Genomic DNA, 20139 nt, shown 5'->3' on the forward strand with positions numbered 1-20139 from the left:
GCTGGTCAGATCTGGTCGCCTCTTTCCAGCAACGGAAGTTCGCTGAGGTTGGGACTGAGACGGGGCCAGGCCATCGTGATGGGTGGTGCAGATGGCGTGGACAGCAAAGGAGGCGGCCCCCCAGTACACAGGGACATGATGGCAGCTTCCCAGATGCAGCTACATTCTGGGCTGGGACCCTGCCCCGAGCACCTTGAAGGTCACTGTGGCCCTTCAGACATTGGGTTGACACCAGACTGTCCACTAAACTGGAGAGAGATGGCAGTTAATGAAATAAGGCTGAAAACATTGCCGTGCTCAGAAACCGTAAGAACGCCGTGGGTTGACACAGTTGAAGTGATGAAAAGTGTCAAGATTGGAAGAAGAGCATGCTGAGTGTGATTCTGGATGTGCTGACTTGGAAATCTGTAGACTGGGAGGTTCTGAGAATCTGATATCATCATTTATGCCATTCAGACATAGCTACAATAATATATCCCAGAAACGGACTTATTTTCTGCAGTTGGAGTCTGCAGGAAAAGGGAGCAGCTAGCAAGCGTTCTTGAAAAACACATCCTAACGATGCCAACATCATTTTGGTGATATTTCCTGGAAATTCATACGAAGTTGAAACTATGCACACAAAAACTTCTTTTATGAGTAACTGGAACTCGAGACCTGGGATGGAATGGAGGAGAAATGTCCTCTTAGAGGACCGCCCTGCCCCTTCCCGCCCCCCCCCCCTCCCCGCCACTCTCATTTGGCCAAGTTATTTTAGGAGATTTCCAAGAACAAGCAATTATTAGAATCACCCGTTGCTGATTTCCTAGAAGTTTCCACAACAAATTCTGAAGCCAAATGCAAAATGGGTGAGCCAGCGGGCTTGTAATGTTTGTGAAGAAAATGTGAAACCACTCCATGACATCATCAACTTCAGGGGACGAGGCTCAAAGTAGAACCACAGTAGTGGAAAATAAGGACAGATGGAACTTCTGGATCTCCTGACTTAATATAGGTCAGAGATTATGATACAGCCCCTCCCAGGAAGGTGGTCGAACTCTTAAGATTTTCTGGAGTGTGCTAGGCATTGTGCTGCGACTCTGGAGGAAGAGATGAATTTGATTCAGTCCCTGCCCTCCAAGTGCAAAAGACCAAATTCCAGGTGCTACTGCTGCTGTGGTCTCAGTGTAGAGGACTGCCCTTTGGTCAGGGCTGGACGGCCGGCCATCGTGCTCTCCCAGTCAGCTCCCACTTTACAGATGAGAACACTGAGGCTGAGAGAAAGGTTGGTTACTTGATGTCCATTAAGACCAGACCTCTCTGGAGGTCAACATTCCCCACCCCAGGCTGCCTCTGATTGTACTGAGATTCAGGAAGAACCCAGAAGGCTGAGTGGATTGCCCACAGACACTCATCGAGAGAAGTAGGAAGGCTTGGCGCCGGAGTGACTGTGTACCCGTTCTCCAGGAGCCCAGCCCCAGCGCCATCCTGGAAGACCAGGCCAGAGGGAGTGAGGATGCTCGGGGGTGGGGGGTGGAGGGGATGGCACAGGAGGCCCCCCGCCCGGGAGTCTAGGGAGCCAGGCCCGGCCACTGTTTGTCTCTGACTCTCCCTCGGGGCTTTAGTTTCCCCATCACTCACTGTGTCCTCCTCCCGCTTTTTGGAGGGACATCCTCTGGTGGGTTTTCCCACTCCCGCTTTGTGAGAAGTGGCCACTTGGTGAAACGGCCTCGTGGCAAAGAGGCAGACGAGTACTGAGGGAGAGGAAAATCAGGGCCTTCTTCCTTCCCAGGAGGGGTCGGGCCGTGCCTCAGATTTCACAGACACTCCCAGCTCAGCTCCTAGAGGAAGCAGGGAGTGAAGACGCCTTGGGCTGCAGTTTTCTCCCAGCGGATTGTAATTTTCCCCCCGTATCCACACTGGCGGCCATCGCTTTGGAGCTGGGAGCCGGAGCGAGGCAGGAGCAGGCGGCCCGTGGAAAGCTTCCTCTCCAGCTCCCTTCACGTGGAGGGGTGTTCTCCCGTGCAGGCCGCTGGGAGACAGGGCCCTCCCTGTACACCTCAGGACACGGTTTGGGCCCTGCCCCTACTCCTGCACTCAGCCGTCATGTCAGCTCTCTGGGGAAGCCAGTCCCAGTAGCGGCCAAAGCTCTCTGCAGAGGCTGGGCCCACCCAGGGGGTGGGTGGAGGTGGGTTGGGAGGACAGATGGCAGGCAGTAAGGGGTAGGACAACAGCCAAGTGGTCTAGAGTCAGGCCAAATTCAAGCCAAATGCTACAGCAACGGAGGGGGAGCCCCTACTCCAGAGAGACATATTTTAGGCTAATTTGATAGCTGTGTGCTTCCCAGACAGCCCACAGTCCCGGAGCTGTCTTCTGCGGCTGAGAAGCCTCCAAGGCCAGAGCTCCCCTGGACTCCGAGTTGCCCTCGGTGGGGGGCTGGGTGAGGGTCCGGGGGGGCTGGCAGGGCGTTGTGGAATGTTACCTATATACCTGCACTTCACAAAGCACTTTATCTGTTTGCTTGGTGGTGGCTGATGGTGGAAGGAGTGGACGGATGTGTGCCTGTCAGGGGCTGGGTGCTCCTCGGGCCCCCCACCATGTCACGGTGGAGACCGTGGGCTCAGAGACAGGATACTCACATGTGCGTAGGGCGATGGGGCCAGGAGCGGCCTTTTCTGCGATGTCCTGGCCGGGGCCTCAGTGCACAGCAATCAGAGGCCGCTCTGCTAGGAAGAAAGCCCCCAGGGCACCCCTGCTTGGCCGTCTGGGATTAATTACCCAGGCTGGAACTTGCCTCTTTAGAATTCACTGTGACTCCACAGGGGCTTATCAAACCCCCCACGCAGCCTGGGCTTCTGCCACCTGCACGGGTGCTGCTTCCGGAGGTTTCTGCAACCTGGGACCCCCGATCCGGGGATTAGTCTGCACCCCTTCACCCCAGCTCCTGCACTGCCCCCAGTGCCAGATAGATGCCCGGTTGGTGTTGGGTGGCTGCCCCAGGTTAGGCTCAAGCGCTGTCAGCCCTGGGGGATGGTGCTCAGGATGCAGGGGGGTCCTGGCCTGGGCTGGGGACAGATGTGAGCCTGAGCCTGCCTGTGTGTGCCTGGGTGTGCATGGGTGTGTGCGCCTGGGTGTGTGTGCGCATGTGCGCATGTGCGCGCGCGCGCATGTGTGTGAGAGAGAGACAGGGTGGAGAGTGACGGGAGATGAGAGACACTGCGTCTCTCCCTAATGCCAGACGCCCTGACTGTGGATTCCACATCCACTCTCCTCCAGACCCACTCCCCGCAGCCACCCCTGCCACGTGTCCCCTGTAGCTTTCCACCAGCCCATCTGTGCGTCCAGTGCAGCCACGGCAAGCAGAAAAGTGGCAGCCTTGGCCCTCACCCCTTACCCTTCTGTGACCCACCCCCTCATTGCCTCTCCTTGGTGATGTGCCCACAGGTGGGGGGGACCTTGCGCCCGTGAGTTGCTGACACACCCACTCACCAGCTCTGCCCAGTGTCTCGGAGTGGAGTCTTCCCCGCCGCAGCCCCCCACCTCCTCCCCACCCACCTGGGGTTCTGCTCGGCTCCCCCATGCCAGGTCCCAGACCCCAGCTTCCCCAGCAGCTCGCAGGACACGTTCAGCCACCTCCTGGATGGAGACACAAGGATGGCTTGAGCAAGGTGCACTGGGTCTTGTGCCGGTCTCCGCAGCCTGCCCGGCCTCCCTGGCCGCTGCCTGGGAGCGGCTGCCACCCACGGGCGCTGGCCGGGACCTCTGGACCCAGATCTCCCAGACCTTGGCTGCTGCACTGTGCCCTCCACAGAGCCTCGGACCCGGAGTGTGCCTGCGCCCCCATGGCACTCAGCCCAGATGCTGCACCATCCAGGTCAGTTCCCGCCTGCCCCACGGTGCCCCACCCCCTTCTCACCCAGGTGACGCGTCTACCTGAGACTCAGAATCCAGAGGGGCAATGTTTGTCGTCGCGATGCATAGAACGCATTGGCCTGGATTGCAAAGTGCTAAAAGTGACAGACTTGCTGATGAAAGTCTGTTTTGTCCGGTTGATTTGCCAGCGAGGTTGAGAGTGGATGAATCCAATGAGCTCTGTGCTTTTGACAGATATATATCTACATGTTACATATCTAGTATGTGATACCCAGGAGGTTATATCCTTGCAACTCTGTAAGCTTGGCATGAAAGCTTTGGTGCCAATTTAAAAAGGGGCTGGGGGAAGGCGGGATGGCTTTTCAAAATTCCTTAATGGGGTCTGCAAGCAAAAATGTTTGCTGACCCCCAGTCTAAGGCATCCACTGCTCCTCACTGGCAAGGCTGTCAGCTTGGTGGTTGCTCTCTGAGCTTTGCACACAATGGGTATTCTGTTAATGCAAGTGGGCGGGGGGTGTAGAGCAGGACGCCCGGGTCTTGAGCCTCAGAGGTTTCCACGCCCAGTTCGTGGGGTCCTGGGTTCCTCCTCCACCCCCTCTAGTCTTTGGGGTCCATCTCACGCATGTCTGTCACTGTGGGCTCCATCCTCCTGGCACCCATCACCACTTCACTGTACCCTGCAACTACTGGGTCCCGGGGCCTGGCCCATCCTTCCCCGTGGGCTGGCCATCTCGGGCTCCCATCACCTCCACCTGGCCTCTGTCATCCTGCGCACAGCATCTCACCTCTGTCACTGTGGACCTGGCCATCACCCATCCATCATCCGCCTCACCTCCATCATCCTCGCTTCGGGGCTCACTCTGGCCCCCAGGGCCTTGTACATGGTAGGCTTTCATTCATTCATTTGCACATTCGGTGAAGGTCTACTGTGTGCCAGGCCCTGTGCCAGGCAGCAAGTAAATGGATGTGGCCCGTGGGAGTGCACACCTCGGGGAGACGCACGAGAGCCGGCGGATGGCACAGAACCTGGGCCAGGGCGGCTTGGGGACGTGGTGCAGAGAAGGGAGGGTCTGACTGCATGGCGGTGGGGAGGTTCAGCCCAGGTCCTGCTGAAGGAGGTCTGCAAGGAGAGCCTACCTGTGCCCGCTTTCTTCTGCCAGGCCCCTGGCACAAGTCCAGCCCCTCTGGCGGCCGGGGCTCCTTGCACTGTGCACCCTGTTCTCTGCTCAGCCTCCTTGCTGTCCCCTTAGGTGGGGATCACCCAGTCCTGCCCAGATCCTTCAATGTTGGTCACATATTTCCCCTTTTTAGATGGTAAACTGATGCTCAGACGGGTTCCCCGAGTGTCACGTGTCAGTGCCACGTGTCAGTGTCACGTGGAGGGAGGGTTAGGGACGAAATTTTGTGCGCTTTCCACCAAAGTTGAAATGAATGAATGACTGAATGAATTGACGATGTAAGAGAAAGGAGGTGGGTGGCGGGGAAGATGTGGACTTCTCAGTCTTGGAGTGGTTTCAAGGCAGAGTTAGACCACATTGGAGGAGGGGGAGTCACAGGGGGTCGGGGGGGGCAACCAAATCTGTGATGGAGGGTGAGGGTTAGGGTAACGCCAGACAGTGGTGGACGAGACAGTGAATTACTTGTAAAGCAAAATTTATTTCATTGTAAAATTCTGAGCTGTGTCCTTGTAGTTTGGTCTCTTACAACGCACTTCTGTTCTCTCAAATCATGGTGGTCAAGGATGGTTTGGTCTATTGACTTGAATGTCTTTGCTTGGCCAGGTGGTGGTTGTCAGATACCCATCTGGGCATTTTCCAGGTCTTGGAGAGTCAGAAACTGGGACCCTCTAGTGTCCACCAAGACCCTGTGGATGTGCTGGGGGAGGGGCACCAGTTTGTGGGGAGTGATGTCGGATGTCTTCAGGTCCTCTTCAAGTATTGGACTGGACTCAGTTTTAGGGGACCTTGGGTGTCAGTCATCAGGTGATTTAGGTTTGGTTATTTGGAGTTCTCCCCTTGGTGAAGGAACTTCTGTAACTTTCAGGATCGTTAAATTGCCTGTTAGACTCTGAATCTGAATCAGAATTGGTGTGGCATGTGCATACTGCCTGGGAGTCTGTAGGGATGAGGTGGACCCATGGGGTCCCGCGTTGACCTGAGAATGTCTATCATCTCGCAGGGTGGGGCTGCACTTCATGGCAGTTGGAGGCTGAAAAGCACTGCTAGGTTCATGGAACAGCTATGCCTGTCCCCACTCAGGGTAACAAGACACCCTCCTCCACTCAGGTGTCACACAGACCACTCCTGCACTCATGTGTCACACACACCCCCTCCTGCACTCAGGGGTCACGCAGACCCCCCTCCTCCACTCAGGTGTCACACAGACGCCCTCCTCCACTCAGGTGTCACATAGACCCCCTCCCCGATTCAGGTGTCACAGAGACCCCCTCCTCCATTCAGGTGTCACACAGACCCCTCCTCCACCCAGGTGTCACATAGACCCATTCCCCCATTCAGGTGTCACACAGACCCCTCTCCCCCACTCATGTGTCACACAGACCCCTCCTCCACTCAGGTGTCACACAGACCCCCTCCTCCAATCAGGTGTCATACAGACCCCCTCCTCCATTCAGGTGTCACACAGACACCCCTCCTCCACTCAGGTGTCACACAGATCCCCTCCTCCACTCAGGTGTCACAGAGACCCCCTCCTCCATTCAGGTGTCATACACACCCCCCTCCTCCCCTCAGGTGTCACACAGACCCCTCCTCCATTCAGGTGTCATACAGAACCCCCTCCTCCACTCAGGTGTCACACAGACCCATCCTCCATTCAGGTGTCACACAGACACCCCTCCTCCACTCATGTGTCACACAGATCCCCTCCTCCACTCAGGTGTCACACAGATCCCCTCCTCCCCTCAGGTGTCACACAGACCCGTCCTCCATTCAGGTGTCATACAGACCCCCCTCCTCCACTCAGGTGTCACACAGACCCCCTCATCCAGTCATGTGTCACAGAGACCCCCTCCTCCACTCAGGTGTCAGACAGACCTCCTCCTGCACTCATGTGTCACACAGACCCCCTCCTGTACTCATGTGTCACACAGACCCCCTCCTCCACTCAGGTGTCACAGAGACCCCCTCCTCCAATCAGGTGTCACACAGACCCCCCTCCTCCACTCAGGTGTCACACAGACCCCCTCCTCCATTCAGGTGTCACAGAGACCCCGTCCTCCATTCAGGTGTCACACAGACCCCCTCCTGCATTCAGGTGTCACACAGACCCCCTCCTGCACTCAGGTGTCACACAGACCCCCTCCTGCACTCAGGTGTCACACTGAGCACCTTCCGTGCTCATCTGTCCTTTGGAGTCCTCCTTCTCCCATGTGTTATGCTGACCTCCGCTCACAGGTCACACGTGTCCATTCTTCTTTTAATTGTAACACAGAGCTACTCCCCCATCCAGGTGTCACACCCTTCCGCTCTTCCTCCCACAAGTTTTATGGAGCCCCTTCACTCGACTGTCACACTAGTGGCCCCCTCCCTTCCTTAAGCCGCACTGACCCCAAACCGCATTCATGGTTCACATAATGCGTCTCCACTCCCAGAGGTCGTATTGAGCCCCTCCCCACCATGTGTCACCCTAGGCACCGCCTACTGACATGTCACACCGAGCCCCCGCCCCATATTTATGCTTCTCCTCGAGCTCCTCTCCCTCTAATGTGTCATACTGAATCCCTGCCCCTTCTTGTGTCCCACAGCGTCACTCTTGACCCTTTGTCAAACCTCGCCCTCCCCACTCCTCTGACCCTGAGCCTCTCTCCTATTTATGCATCACACGGGACCCTCCCCCACCAGAGTCACGCATACCCTCTGCCAGCGTGTCGCACTGAATCTCTCCCCTACCAGCGTGTCACACGGAGCGCCCCGTTGTGTCATGCCGATCCCCTCCCCCACGTGTGCGTCACACTAGTCGCTTCCGGCTCATGAGTCACATGGAGCCCCTCTTCACCCAGATGTCACCCCAGCTGTGTGTCTCACTGAGCCTCTTCTCCACCCCTGATGACACCAGCCCTGCCCCAGTCATGTATTATATGGATTACCCCCCCACCATTCAGGTCACAGAGCTCCTTCCCCAGTCCTGCGTCTCATTAAGCCCCCAGTGTGCTTGTGTCACATTGCTCCTGCATTCCGTGTGTCACTTCGTGCCCCGCACCCTTTCATGTGTACGCTGAGCCCCTCCCCTGCCCATTTGTCACATGGAGCCCCTCCTCCACACATCACACGGAATCTCCCCACTCATGGTCACACTGAGTCCTCCCCCCATTACTGAGTCACACTGACCCTCTCCTGCTCATGTGTGACACCGAGTCCCTTCCTGCCTCAGGTATGACACTGGACACTGAGCTTTTCCTCCCCAGTATGAGTCACCTCGGCCCCTTCTCCACTCCTGTGCCAGTGGAGCTCTGTCCCACCTGTGTGTCACTAAACTCCCTCACTCATGTGTCACACCAGTCCGTCCCCTACCTGTACATTACACTGAGAGCCTGCAACATACATGTGTCCCACTGAGCCCCTTTCATGTGTCAGACTGAGTTACTCACCCACTCGTGTGTGGCATGGAGCCCACCTTCCACTCATGCTTTACAGGGAGCCCCTCCCCCATGTGTCATGCTAAGTCCCTCACTCGTTCATGTATTGTGTGGAGTCCATTCCCCACCCATCCTGTGAGCCCCTGGCTGCACGGGGGCGTGTCCTCAAGCTCGTTGCTGCCCCGCCAGGCTGGTCTGCAGTCCTCGAGTCCCTGGAGGGGAGGACCTAGGGCTGGGCCATCTCTGAGGTCCCCTCCTTGGAGGGGAAGGTTATGCCCCCGGTGGGACACTCCCCAGGGGTGGGCCCAGGCCAGAGGTGGAGATAGGGCCTGACCTGGGGCTTCTCCCACTGATGGGGCAGCGGCTGTGCTCCTGTAGGGAGCCCTCTGAGAGGACCCCGCTCCTAGGACAGACAGGTGGACGTCAGAGAGACAGTGCCCTTTTTTTCCCAGGCCTGGCCCTTCATACTGCCCCTGGATGAGGGTCTCCTCAAGGGGCCTTAGCCTCTGCCCAGGACTCTTTCATGACCAGGAGGCTGAGGCCCCTCACAGGCGGCTGCTTCCTCCTCTCTCCTTAAACCCCATCTGGAGACTTCCCTGGCTCCCCAGCTATTCCTAACCCTGGGTCCTGTGTCTCTCGGCTGGAAGCTGTCAGCCGGTGCCCCCTTCTTCTCCTTGTCCAAGCTGGGTGCCCGAGGGTGCTAGACCCCTGTCCCCCTGGGCCCTGGCTGCTGACTTTGGCTGTCCCGCTAACTTAGGTCCCCTGCGTGGCGGGAGGAGACCGCACCAAGCCCCTGTGCAACTAGAGTCATTTGCCCACGAGGCGGACAAGGCAGCCCGCAGCACAGAGCCCCCAGCCAGGACAGGAGGGCCTTCCGCCATCCTCCTCCTCCCCTGCCTCCACCCGGCTTTGCATCTTTCCCCACTTTGCAGCTTCAGGACGTCCTTGTTGAGGTCAGGAAGGCCCTCCTGGCCAGGGGACCGCTTGAGCAAAGGCGGGGCCTTCAGGTGGTGGTGGGAGTGCCATGTTTGCCTCCATCAGGTGCAGTGTGTTGGAGCCAGATGTGGCACAGGGAAGATGGAGGTCCCATCGCGAGAGGCCTCGATGTTGGCCAAGGAAAGGCCTCCTCCCCGGCTCGGGACCTTGGATAGAAACCAGAGCTCTGAGGAGTGGACAGCGTGTGCTGCTTGGTGGATGGGTGGAGTGGGGGCTGGGGTGTGGGGATGGGCTCTGTGTGATGCTGGCTCCTTGCTTACTTTGGGCGCAGGCGGGTACCGCCCTGGTGGGCAGGGAGGGGCTTTCAAGCTCCTATCACACCCCCTAACATGGGAGCCTGTGTTGGGGGGCCCGACAGAGGCTGGACCTGCGGCCGCCTGCAGGAAGGATGGGCATAGCAGGATCCGAGTGGTGAGTAGCCATCAGCTGCCGGGGAGTGTGTATTGTTACATGTTTCCAGAAACAGGCCCATGTGTACTAGGCCTGGCGGCTGGAGCTCTTGGCCATGGGCGGGCTGGGGTGGGGGGTGATGGGGGGGTGCTGGGAAAGGCAGGGAGGTGGCAGAGAGGCTGGCAGCCTCACCTGGTTGGAATCCGGGGTCCCCTGTGTCCCTGGCCGCTGTCAGAGCTCACTGGATGGCAGTGGTCTTGGGGACGGAGTGGGGGACCTGGGCACAGGCGGTTGTGTAACCTGTCTTTTGTCTTGAGTTTCCACCTTTGTTGTGGTGCCATGATGTCATAACCCAGCATGTCATTCAGTACTGACTTTTTTCTTGCTTTCAGGAGAAAAAAGGTTTGTACTGTGTTCTCTAAACTCTTTTTCTAGGAAGGACACTGGGACGCCATCACCCAGTGTTTTTTTGCCTTGTCAGTAGTTTGTCCTCCTTGGCCTGGGAGCTGCCTCTCTGCTTCTGTCTGTAAATGGGGATAAAGCCCCTTCTGGCTGGACTGGGGCAGGGGACCCAGTTAGACCAGTACACTGCCGTCCACTGTGTCCAGACTGCTGTGCCAGCAGCCCCACTGCTCTACGTGTGTGTGAGTGTGCAGGCGTGTCACCGTGGATAAATGTGTGCACCTTAGTGGGCGTCTGGACTCCCCACTGAAGGCAGGGCTGGTTGTTTGGTGGCGAATTCTGTTCGACCTTAGCCGAGAGGTCGTCCCGTTGCCCCTCCACCTGCACAGGCCTGGCTGGAAAGACTGGCACTCCTGGCAGGTCCTGGGCTGCAGGGATGGGAGGGGTCATCTTCCATCCCATTGGCCAGGGCAGCCCCTACCAAGCAGGTTTGCGCTGGAGGTTCAGCCCCTAGGACTCCCCGGGGGTGGGCTGGGCGAGGGGCCAGTGCTGGGTGTGGCCTCCCCACCATGACCCCAAGCCTCTGCTCCAGGGGAGCTCAAGCCAGGGGATTCGGGAACCCCCAGAAGAGCGTCATCTGGGAACAGAGGGGATTTTAGGAATCAGAGGCCCTTGGAGATTGTGTCTGGTTGCCCCTGAAACTCCCCTCCCCTCTAACCACACCCCCCATTTGATGATAGGAAAACAGTCCTGAAGACCAGACAGCTGCTAGCCAGGGTCACCCAGCAAGTTGGAGTCAGGGCCACTAAGGGGGTCTTGGGGTTCTTGGAGATGAGCCCTTGACCTTGACCCACAGGGCTTGCCCGTGGCTTCTTGGAGTTGCTGTCAGGTGGTGGACAGACAGACAGACAGGTAGGGTGCCCTTGGCTCCTGGGGCCTCGGTGATGGTGGCTGTCTGTGGGCGTCGTTCCTGGGTCCGTGACTGCAGGTGTGCAGGGTGTGGAGGGGATGGAGGGGCCCAGGGTGAGATGGTGGAGGCCACCGGGGAGGACCTTAGTCCCGGCTCTGTTCTTGACCCCTTCTCAGCCAGCATCAGGTCAGCTGCCCTCTCTGGGCCTTGCTTTCCCAAGTTTCTCCTGAATAAATGGCCTAAGAAGTCCACACATGGTGGGCAGCGGAGGGCAGGGACTCCGAGTATGACTTCCTTTATGACAGGAGCTCCGATGGCTCGGAGTGACAGAGGAGGAGGATGAGGCGGGGAGAGGGGGTGCAGCCGGTCAGCGGGGGCCAGGGGGGCGGTGAGAAGCCCGGAGGTGCAGCCGAGCCCCCAGCTATGGACCTGGGGATCCTGACCATGATCTCACGGTGCTGCCGTCAGGGGCAGATGCCTCAGACAGACGGGTGGGTGGTGAGCGACCCTCCGTCGCTCCTGGGGACCAGTGAGGGCACCGGGCATAACTCCGGGTGGGGCCGGAGAGGGCACAGAACTCGGGGGGGTCCGTGAGGGACACGACTTTCCTTAGGGGTGGGGAGGGGCAGGCCTGTGAGGGGGATGGGGAGTCAGGCCCCTGCAGAGCCCCTGACCTTTGAACCTGAGATCTGCTTGGTGGTCTCATGGTGCCACTGTCAGGGGCAGATTCTGTGCTGAGAGGGCAGACTTAAGGCCCATGACATGGTGTGTGAGGGCCCACGTGCACGGACCTCCGTGTTGGAGCCCCTCCCCAAGTGGAGGTTCTAGGTCGCCCGCAAGGAGTGGTCCCAGTGTGGAGAGGTGGCGGATCTGGGAGGTCCAAGGCCGCTGCTGGATGGGTGGGCCCTGAGGCCAGGCAGAGGGGCCCTCGGTCAGCAGGGGCTGGGCTGTGGGATGAGCGCGCCCTGAGTGCCCGAGTGCCCAGTCACCGCTGTCCTCCCTACCCGGGACTCCCTCTGCCTTCCCAGGGCAGTGCACCCTCAAAAGAGCTTTTCTGCCACTTTTATGGCCATGTGACCTTGGCCTTCTCCACTAGAGGTGGTGGTGGGGGAATTGCTGAAGCCGAGGTTCCTTGGTTCGAACACCCTCCGAGTTAGGGGGGCAGGGTACAGCCCACGCACCCCTTATTCCTCGTGTGGGACGAATTGGGACTTGGATTTCTGGGGTCCCTGATCCCGACCCTCTGGAAGAGGCAGCTCCCTGTGTTGCCCTCCTCCCCCGCCCCCTGCAGCTTGCGTGCCAGGCGCCTGGTGGGCCTGGTCCGTGGGGGAGCCCCACCCCGCCCCTCCCCCACTCCACCTGCCGGCCCTCCATCCCGCCTGTCCCCACCCTCCACCTTCAGAACAAGCCACAGAGTCAGATCATCTTTTAACTCTGCTTTATTTTGGGGGTGGGAAGCGGTGAGGAGGGGCAGGCGGGGAGGGTCTCCTCCCCGTAGCAGAGAGCGGTGGTCTGGTAGGAGGGAGCATTCTCAGCTACTTGGCTGTCTCGGGCCTCTCTCAGTCTCTCTTGGAGCCCCTCCCCTTGTCTCAGGCCTCAGGCCCCTGTGCTGTCAGTGTTGGGGTGGGGGAGGGAGCCCCCCCCGGGTGAGGTCACCCCGTCAGCGTCCCAGACAGTCGCAGGGACGCCTGAGGCTGCGCGTCCGGTAAGTACAGGCACGTTGGGACCCTCTGTGGAGCAGCACCGTCCAGGTGAGAGCCAGAGCTCAGGGTCAGACAGTCAGTGTCGAGGGAGCTGGACCAGACGGTGGGGTGGGCGCAGCTTTGCAGGGAGGTGGGGTGGGGGAGGCCCCCCCAGCACCCCACGAGGCGTGGGAGGTCAGGGTTGGGCCCAGGGGCGCAGGAGCACCGGTGGTGGAGGTAGAAGAAGTCAGTGGAGCACCCGAGGTCAGTGTCCCAGGGTGGCCCAAGGTGGCCACTCGTCACTCCAGGGGGGTGGGTCCCTGGCACCTGCTTGCTTGGCTGCGTCTGCTGTGCTGATTCTTCACCTGGCCTTGGGTCATGGGGTCATTTCCTGCTCATCACTCCTCTCTCCTGTCATTGATCTCACGCCCAGTTGCAGGCCTGGGTCCTGGAGAATTAAGACGGAACTGGGTAGCCCTGAGCTGACTCTGGGTCTCTGATGGTTGGACAGTCCACTGGATAGTCCGTTGGCACGGATACTGTTGCTGGTTGATGAGTCAGTCGATTGTTTGCCCTTCTCAAGTGTTTCCCCTTGGGTCAGGAGTGGCAGGGAGGGGGCCCGGGGTCCGAGCGAAGCCGGCTGAGGCACGGGGAGGCTGGCGGGAGGTTCTGTGGGGGCGGCGGGGCGGAGGAGAGGAGGCGTTTTCAGTCGAGGTCCGCGTCCTCCTCTTCGCTGGGCAGCTCCTCCAGCGTTGCTCCTTCCCTGGGGGGGCTCACCCCGACGAGGGTGGGTGTAGACTGGGTGTAGACGGCAGTCAGGAAGTGGGTCAGGGCCCTGGCTGCCAGCTCCCGGTTGATCGGGATGGACCCCCGTCGGGCGCTGCGGATGTAGAGCAGGCGGTGGACGTTGGTGTTGCTGGGGAGGTGCTGGCGGGGCCCGAGGGCGCCCGAGGCGTCGGTGCTCAGGCTCTCCTGCACGTCGTTCTCCTGCTCGTCCTGCGAGGTGTCTTGCAGGCCGTCATGCAGGCCACACTGACGGTAACGTTGCAGGTCGTCTTGCAGGGCTTCTCGCAAGACGACATCCTCATCAGCGACGACGTGCAGCTCCAGGTAGCGGTTCGGGCGCGGGTGGGGGTGGGGGTGGGGGTGGGGGTGGGTCCCCTCCCGGGGGGCGACTCTGACGGCGAAGAGCTCGCACAGCATCTGCCAGAGCTCGGGTGTGAATCGCAGGCCAAGCAGGGCGTTGTGCTGCCGCTGGCCAGGGCCCAGGAACAGCTCGGCCAGTTCCTCGGCTGGGATGGCGTTGGCGCCCGTGAGCGGGGGCATCTGGGTGAACAGCTGGGCGACGGCGGTGGCGATGCCGCTGCCAGCGATGAGGGACGAGTCCAGCAGCAGGCACAGAGAGCGCCGTGGCGGTGGCCGGGCCGTGTCCGAGGTGGGTGCGGGCGGCAGGGCGAGGCGCCTTCTCAACCTAAGCAACACCAGGAGGGCGGCCACGGCCAGGAGGTTCTTCCAGAACAGGAGGCCTCGGAAGAAGTGCAGAATGACTGCCCTGATCTGGGCCATGCTGAAATGGGCAAGGAAGCTGTTGAGTATTTGGTCAGCTGGTATCAGAGCCAGGATCTCCTGCTGGACGTGCTGCCCATTCGGCTCGTCCTGATGAAGGGCATCTTCATTCTCCTCTTCGTCCCCCGATTCCGGGGACTGATCCCTGGAGGACCTTCCCATAGTGAAAAGCATCATTGGCCGAGTGGCAGCGCGGTGCTGGAAGGCTCTTCTCCGGAGAAGTCTCCGCGTGGGCGGCAGGGGCCGGCCACCCTTCGGTTCTGGCCGCTCCATGACGTCAAAGTGGAAGTGGGAGAAGAAGAAGACCCAATGCCCGGGGAGAAGTACGGTGAGCCTGTCATTATTCAGAGAGGCCAGATCCTCTGTGTTGAGAAGGATCATGATAGGCTCCTCGGTGTTCTCCAGGTAGCGGCACCACACCACGAAGGCAGCCCGCACCGGAAGGGTCTTCATCTCCGCTGGCGAGGCCTCGACCTCGATCGGGGAGATGTTTCGAGAATAGAAAGCGCAGCAGACTTGCTTGCCGGTTTGGTCGTCGACTTGGATCAGGGAGGCATGCAGGGACGTCTTGGTGACGCCCGTTTCCAAGTAGAACGGGTTCTGGGGCTTGGGGTGGTGGAGGAGGGGCGCCTTGCGGAAAGCCCGCTTCAGGCACTCGAAGGCCTCCTGTTCCTCGTCCCCCCAGCAGAAGGGCCGGTTGGTCAGTAGCTGCCGCACCAGGGGCTCCGTGATGACGGCGAAGTGCTCCACGAAGTGCCGGTACGGGAAGGCGAATTCGATGAGGTTTCGCAGGGACTTCTTAGAGCCCGGGATGGGGTACCCTGTTACAGTGCTCACGATGCTCTTGTTGAGTTTCACCCCTTTGGGGGTCATGACGAATCCCAGGAATTCGGCGGTGTGTCGGTGGAACTGGCTTCTGTCCAGGGAGCAGTAGACGTGGTGGTAGCGGAAGCGGACCAGGACTTGGCGGACGTGGTGGAGGTGCTCCTCCTGGCTCATTGAGTAGACCAGGACCTCCTGCCCGTACGAGAGGACAAAGAAACCGAGCATGTCCTTTAGGATAAAGTGAATCACGCCCTGAGGGATGATAGGGTCTGCGCAGATCGGGAAGGGCTGGTAGCTCGTCATCTCTTGAAGCTCCAGACCGAACGCCGCTTTCCACACGTCTTCTGTTGGGTGAACGTTCATGCTTCCCTCCACGACGGTGCCGCGCAGCTCCAGCTTTGTGAACCATGTAGCTCCGTGTAACTGGTCGAACAGTTCTGGAATCATCTGTACGTAGTCGTGCCTGCTGGTCAGCATGTCCTGCGGGTCCCAGTATTCCTCCCGCCTGGCTCTTTCTTGCATCCTGGCTCCCACAGGTTCCCACGGCGCGGTGCAGGGACACTCGTAATAGGTCTTGCTGTGATCACTGTCTCCAGCCTGCTGAAGCTCAGAGGGCTCTGATTCAGAAAGATCATCGGATCCGTCTGAGCTTGGCTGGTCGGAAGTCTCCTCATCTGCTTCCTTCGGGTTAAACACGTCGGCCAGGTCGGAGTACAGGGGCGGCAATCCGGGCAGCAAGCTTATGGCATGTCTCTCCAGAGCGATGCATGGTGGGGGCGGGCGGAAGCAGTTCTTCAGGCAGTAGGGAGAGTGGAAGGTGCAGCGGCCTCTGACCCAGTCGACCTCTGGGGCGTGGACTCGGAGCCAGTTAATGCCTAGTATCACGGAGAAGTTGGGAGACGGGATGATGTCGAATTCCAGGGACTCGTGGTGGTTCTGGTGGATGCACACCAGGGGTTCGGTGTAGAACCAGACGGGCTCGTGGCCGACCAGCGAGCCATCCACAGACTGGACCGACCGTGGGGAGGGCTTCTCGTAGAGCTCGACGTAGTGCTCTTGGGCGAACCTCTCATCCATGAAGTTGCCCCCCGCCCCCGAGTCGACCAGGGCCTGAACCGCCACGCTGTGGTAGGGGTTCACCCTCACCATAAGCAGCAGGAACAGGTGGTTGCGGTTGATGGCGGGGTGGGCCTCGCAGGGCAGCCAGCTGCTCACCACCCACCTCTCTGGAGAAGGCGAGTCGATCCAGGTCAGGTTCCGCGGGCGGGCCTCCGGGGGCAGCCTGAGCATCGCCCTTCTCTCTGCCAGCTTCTCTTCTATCTGCAGGACCAGCACGATCAGACTGCCCAGAGAATCCGGTTGAGGGACGCGGAACAGGTAGCGCCTGATCTCCTCCTTGAGACCCTGGCACAGGTGGGCCTGCAGGACTTCGTCTGGCCAGCCCAGGGTGGGCACCAGGCCCTGGAACTCGTTGATGTATTCGATGGCGGCGCGATCCCCCTGCCTGAGGTTGAACATGGCCTCTTCCGCCACCCGCAGGGCCTGGCGGTACTGGAACGTATCGGACATGGCCTCCAGGAAGGCTGGGAAGTCGTCAATCAAGGGGCTTTCTCTCTCCACCAGATCTTTGGCCCATTCCAAGGCCAAGCCCGAGAGGTGGCAGATGACGTACCCCACTCGCAGGCGGTCGTTGTAGAACATTCTTGGGTAGCTCTGTAAGATCAGCTGGCAGAGCACGATGAACTCGTGGTATTCTCTGCGATCGCCCGAGAATGTGCCTGGGATCGGCAGCTGGCCAGCGCTGATCCCCTTCATCAAGATCTCTTCCGCCACCCTCTGCTGCTCCCTGAGGTCTTGCATCCGGAAGTACAGAGAGATGATGGACCTCACCATGCCCATGATTTCTGCTGTCGAGCTGTCCGTCGGCTCTTCGGGATGCTCCTCCTCTTTCCACCCAGCCAGGTCAGTGTGGTCGTCTCGCTCTTCCCGGGCTCCCCATGGGTTGACTGATGGCTCTTCCATTCTGCCAGGTGCCCCACCGAATGGACCCCCCACTTCCAGGTGTGAACCATCGCGTGACTCCTCCAGGTCTTGGAGTAGGTCATTGGGTGGATCCTTTATTTCCCTATGTGGGCCACTGGATGGCTCCTCCATGTCTTGGAGGAGATCAATGGGCAGCTCTTCCATTTCCCGGGCCAGGCCAGTGGCCGGCCCTGCCGCCGCTGCCGCCGCCTCCGCTCTGCTGCCTGGTGTCTCCACGGTGGTGTTGGATGAGCCCTCGGAGGACTCCATTTGTTTTGATGATGGATTCTTACGCTCCATCATCGTCTCAAATGAGTCTTCAGAGGGTTCTATCATTTCGTCGGATGGGAAGGAGTGTTCTCTGAAGACTGGTAAGGTTGTGACGCGTCTGGTCAGTGACTGGGATGGCAGAGATCAGAACCTGGGGGTGGGGAGGGGGTGCGAGGAAAGGCAGTGGTTTAGGGTCTCACGAGGTCAGGGTCTCTAGGACAAATCAGATGCCCAACTTGGCAGAGCAGAGAGAAGCTGGGGAAAGCCTCCCTGGGTCCAACTTGGGGCACCCCATGGAGAGAAAAATCTGCAAACCCCTGACCTTCCCGCCTACTCTCCCAGGCTTACTCTGCCTGTCTGGCCTGACTACTCCCCTGTGGCTGTAAGAAATTCACAGCCCATAAATTCTGTGGAGTTGATGGGCCCGGAGTGGCCACCGTGGCAGGCAGGCACCTGGCAGGGTGCATTAGCTGCTTCATTTCAACCCTGGCACACAGGCCTGGTCAGCCTCCCTTCCCTTCCTTGGTCACCAGAAAGTCACAGAGGTCACATCTCAGTGCCGTCCAAAGCCGCCCCTGGCAGGCTGGGCCTCCTCGCTTCTGAGGTGCGGATCTCCAGCAGAGATGCCTACTGTTTAACGAGTTCAGGACAAGAGGAGAAAATGGGCACTTGGCTGCTATCCCGTCGGTTGGCTCAGACGCCCAAAATAGCTCTTATTTCCTCTCCCAGATTCGAAGCAGACATCGGGGGCAGGCAGAAGTAGTGGTCTGGATTCTGGCTTTTCTTTTTTTTCCAGAAACGTTTATAAAACACCCACTGTGTGCCAGAGACTTGTGCATTTGTGACTTGATTCTGACTCGGAGTGTTTGCTGATTTCCTGTCTTTCACCAACTTCCAATGCAGCGTTCTCCCCAGCTCTGAGCTGTCGAGGAGGCCTGCAGATCATTTGCCCACCCCTCCTAAAATCTGCACTCTCCCGAGATTGCCCTCGCTGTCCGTGGGAGCTCAGGAATGTCAAACATTTGGCCTCTATTCCGCCTGGGCAAAAATCTTCGTATGCCCCTGCAATCTCTTTGCTCCAGCAGATGCCCCTTCTCTGTCGTTGGTTGCTTTCCCCGCCAACATCTGGGTATATCTAGTAGAGCTGGGATGTTCAGTATGGGGTCAGGGTGTGGGGAGGGCATCAGATAACTTTGACATCTGAGTGACTTAGGATGGATTTTTGAAAATCTGATCATGGGTGGTTTTAGTGGGCCAAGGCTGAATTTACAGAGATGTTTTGGTTGGGGTTATTTGTACGCTTCTGTGTTGGGGGCAGAGTAAATTGAGTTCTGGCTATCCAGTTAATGAGCTCTACAGTTACTGCTCTTTATACATTTAACGCTTTTTGTTGCTTCTCAGTTTTCTTTTTAGCCACCAGGTCCATCTATTAGAAAAAAAATGCATTCCCTTGTGTAAAACTCCTCATTGGGGGGCCTCCCTGGTGGCGCAGTGGTTGAGAGTCCGCCTGCCGATGCAGGGGACACGGGTTCATGCCCCGGTCCGGGAAGATCCCACATGCCGCGGAGCGGCTGGGCCCGTGAGCCATGGCCGCTGGGCCTGCGCGTCCAGAGCCTGTGCTCCGCAACGGGAGAGGCCACAGCAGTGAGAGGCCCACGTACCGCAAAAAGAAAAAAAAAAAAAAAAAAAAAAAAAAAAAAAAAAAAAAAAAAACTCCTCATTGGCTAAAATCCAGACTTTCCAGCACGATACGAAATTCTGATCTGCTGTTTCTCAAAATTAAATACATTCTTGTTAGCATGACAGTTAAATTCGATCCTGCAGTCCCTCTGATTAAAACCTTTTGCTGTTGATTTGCTGTCTACGATATTAAATCCAAACCTGTTAGCATAAAAACTCCTGACACATAAACTCACCGAAATCTTTTTCTGCCTAAAATGTAAGGCCTTAGAATAATAGAAAATTCTGATCATGTCATTCCCTCAAGGCAGAGATTACACGTTTTTAGGTAAAATCATCATAATCACGATCATCTCCATTATGAGAATATGTATATAGCATATTGCATAAATTAACTCATTTCCTCTTCATAAAAGTCCTGTTAACTGTGTATTATTGTAAAATTCCAAGTCTCTAACTGAAATACAAAATTTGACACAATAATTCATCTGCAGACTCATCTATTAGAAATAAAAATCTCAGTATGTCTCTTACAACCCTTAAAACCCTCTACTGGCTAAAATTTAAAAATTGAAAATTTAAATTGGCTAAAATTTAAAACAAAAATCTCAGTATGTCTCTTACAACCCTTAAAATGATTTATTGGCTAAACTTTAAAATAAAAATTTTAAATTGGTTAAAATTTGAATTTTAAAATTAAAAATTTTAAATTGGCTGAAATTTAAAATATAAAATCTCAGTTGTCTCTTAAAACCCTTAAAACACTTTAGTGGCTAAAATTTAAAATTTAAAAAATTAAATTGGCTAAAATTTGAATTTTAAAATTAAAAATTTTAAATTGGCTAAAATTTAAAATATAAAATCTCAGTAGGTCTCTTACTACCCTTAAAATCCTTTATTGGCTAAAATTTACAATTTAAAAGTTTAAATTGGCTAACATTTGAAATTTA

The 20139-nt window shown here is 57.5% G+C and overlaps 1 protein-coding gene across 1 annotated transcript; it reads right to left on the reverse strand.

Moving 5' to 3' along the window:
* Window positions 1-13531: 13531 nt before the first annotated feature.
* Window positions 13532-17575, reverse strand: RTL1 (retrotransposon Gag like 1; the record flags this gene model as incomplete). The annotated part of the gene is made up of 1 exon (XM_081228319.1): window positions 13532-17575. The coding sequence occupies one exon, from the start codon at window positions 17573-17575 to the stop codon at window positions 13532-13534; it is 4044 nt and encodes a 1347-aa protein (XP_081084445.1).
* Window positions 17576-20139: the final 2564 nt, after the last annotated feature.

The sequence above is a fragment of the Mesoplodon bidens genome, assembly GCF_964165515.1.
Source record: "Mesoplodon bidens genome assembly, chromosome: 3".
In the NCBI taxonomy this organism is placed as follows: domain Eukaryota; kingdom Metazoa; phylum Chordata; class Mammalia; order Artiodactyla; family Ziphiidae; genus Mesoplodon; species Mesoplodon bidens.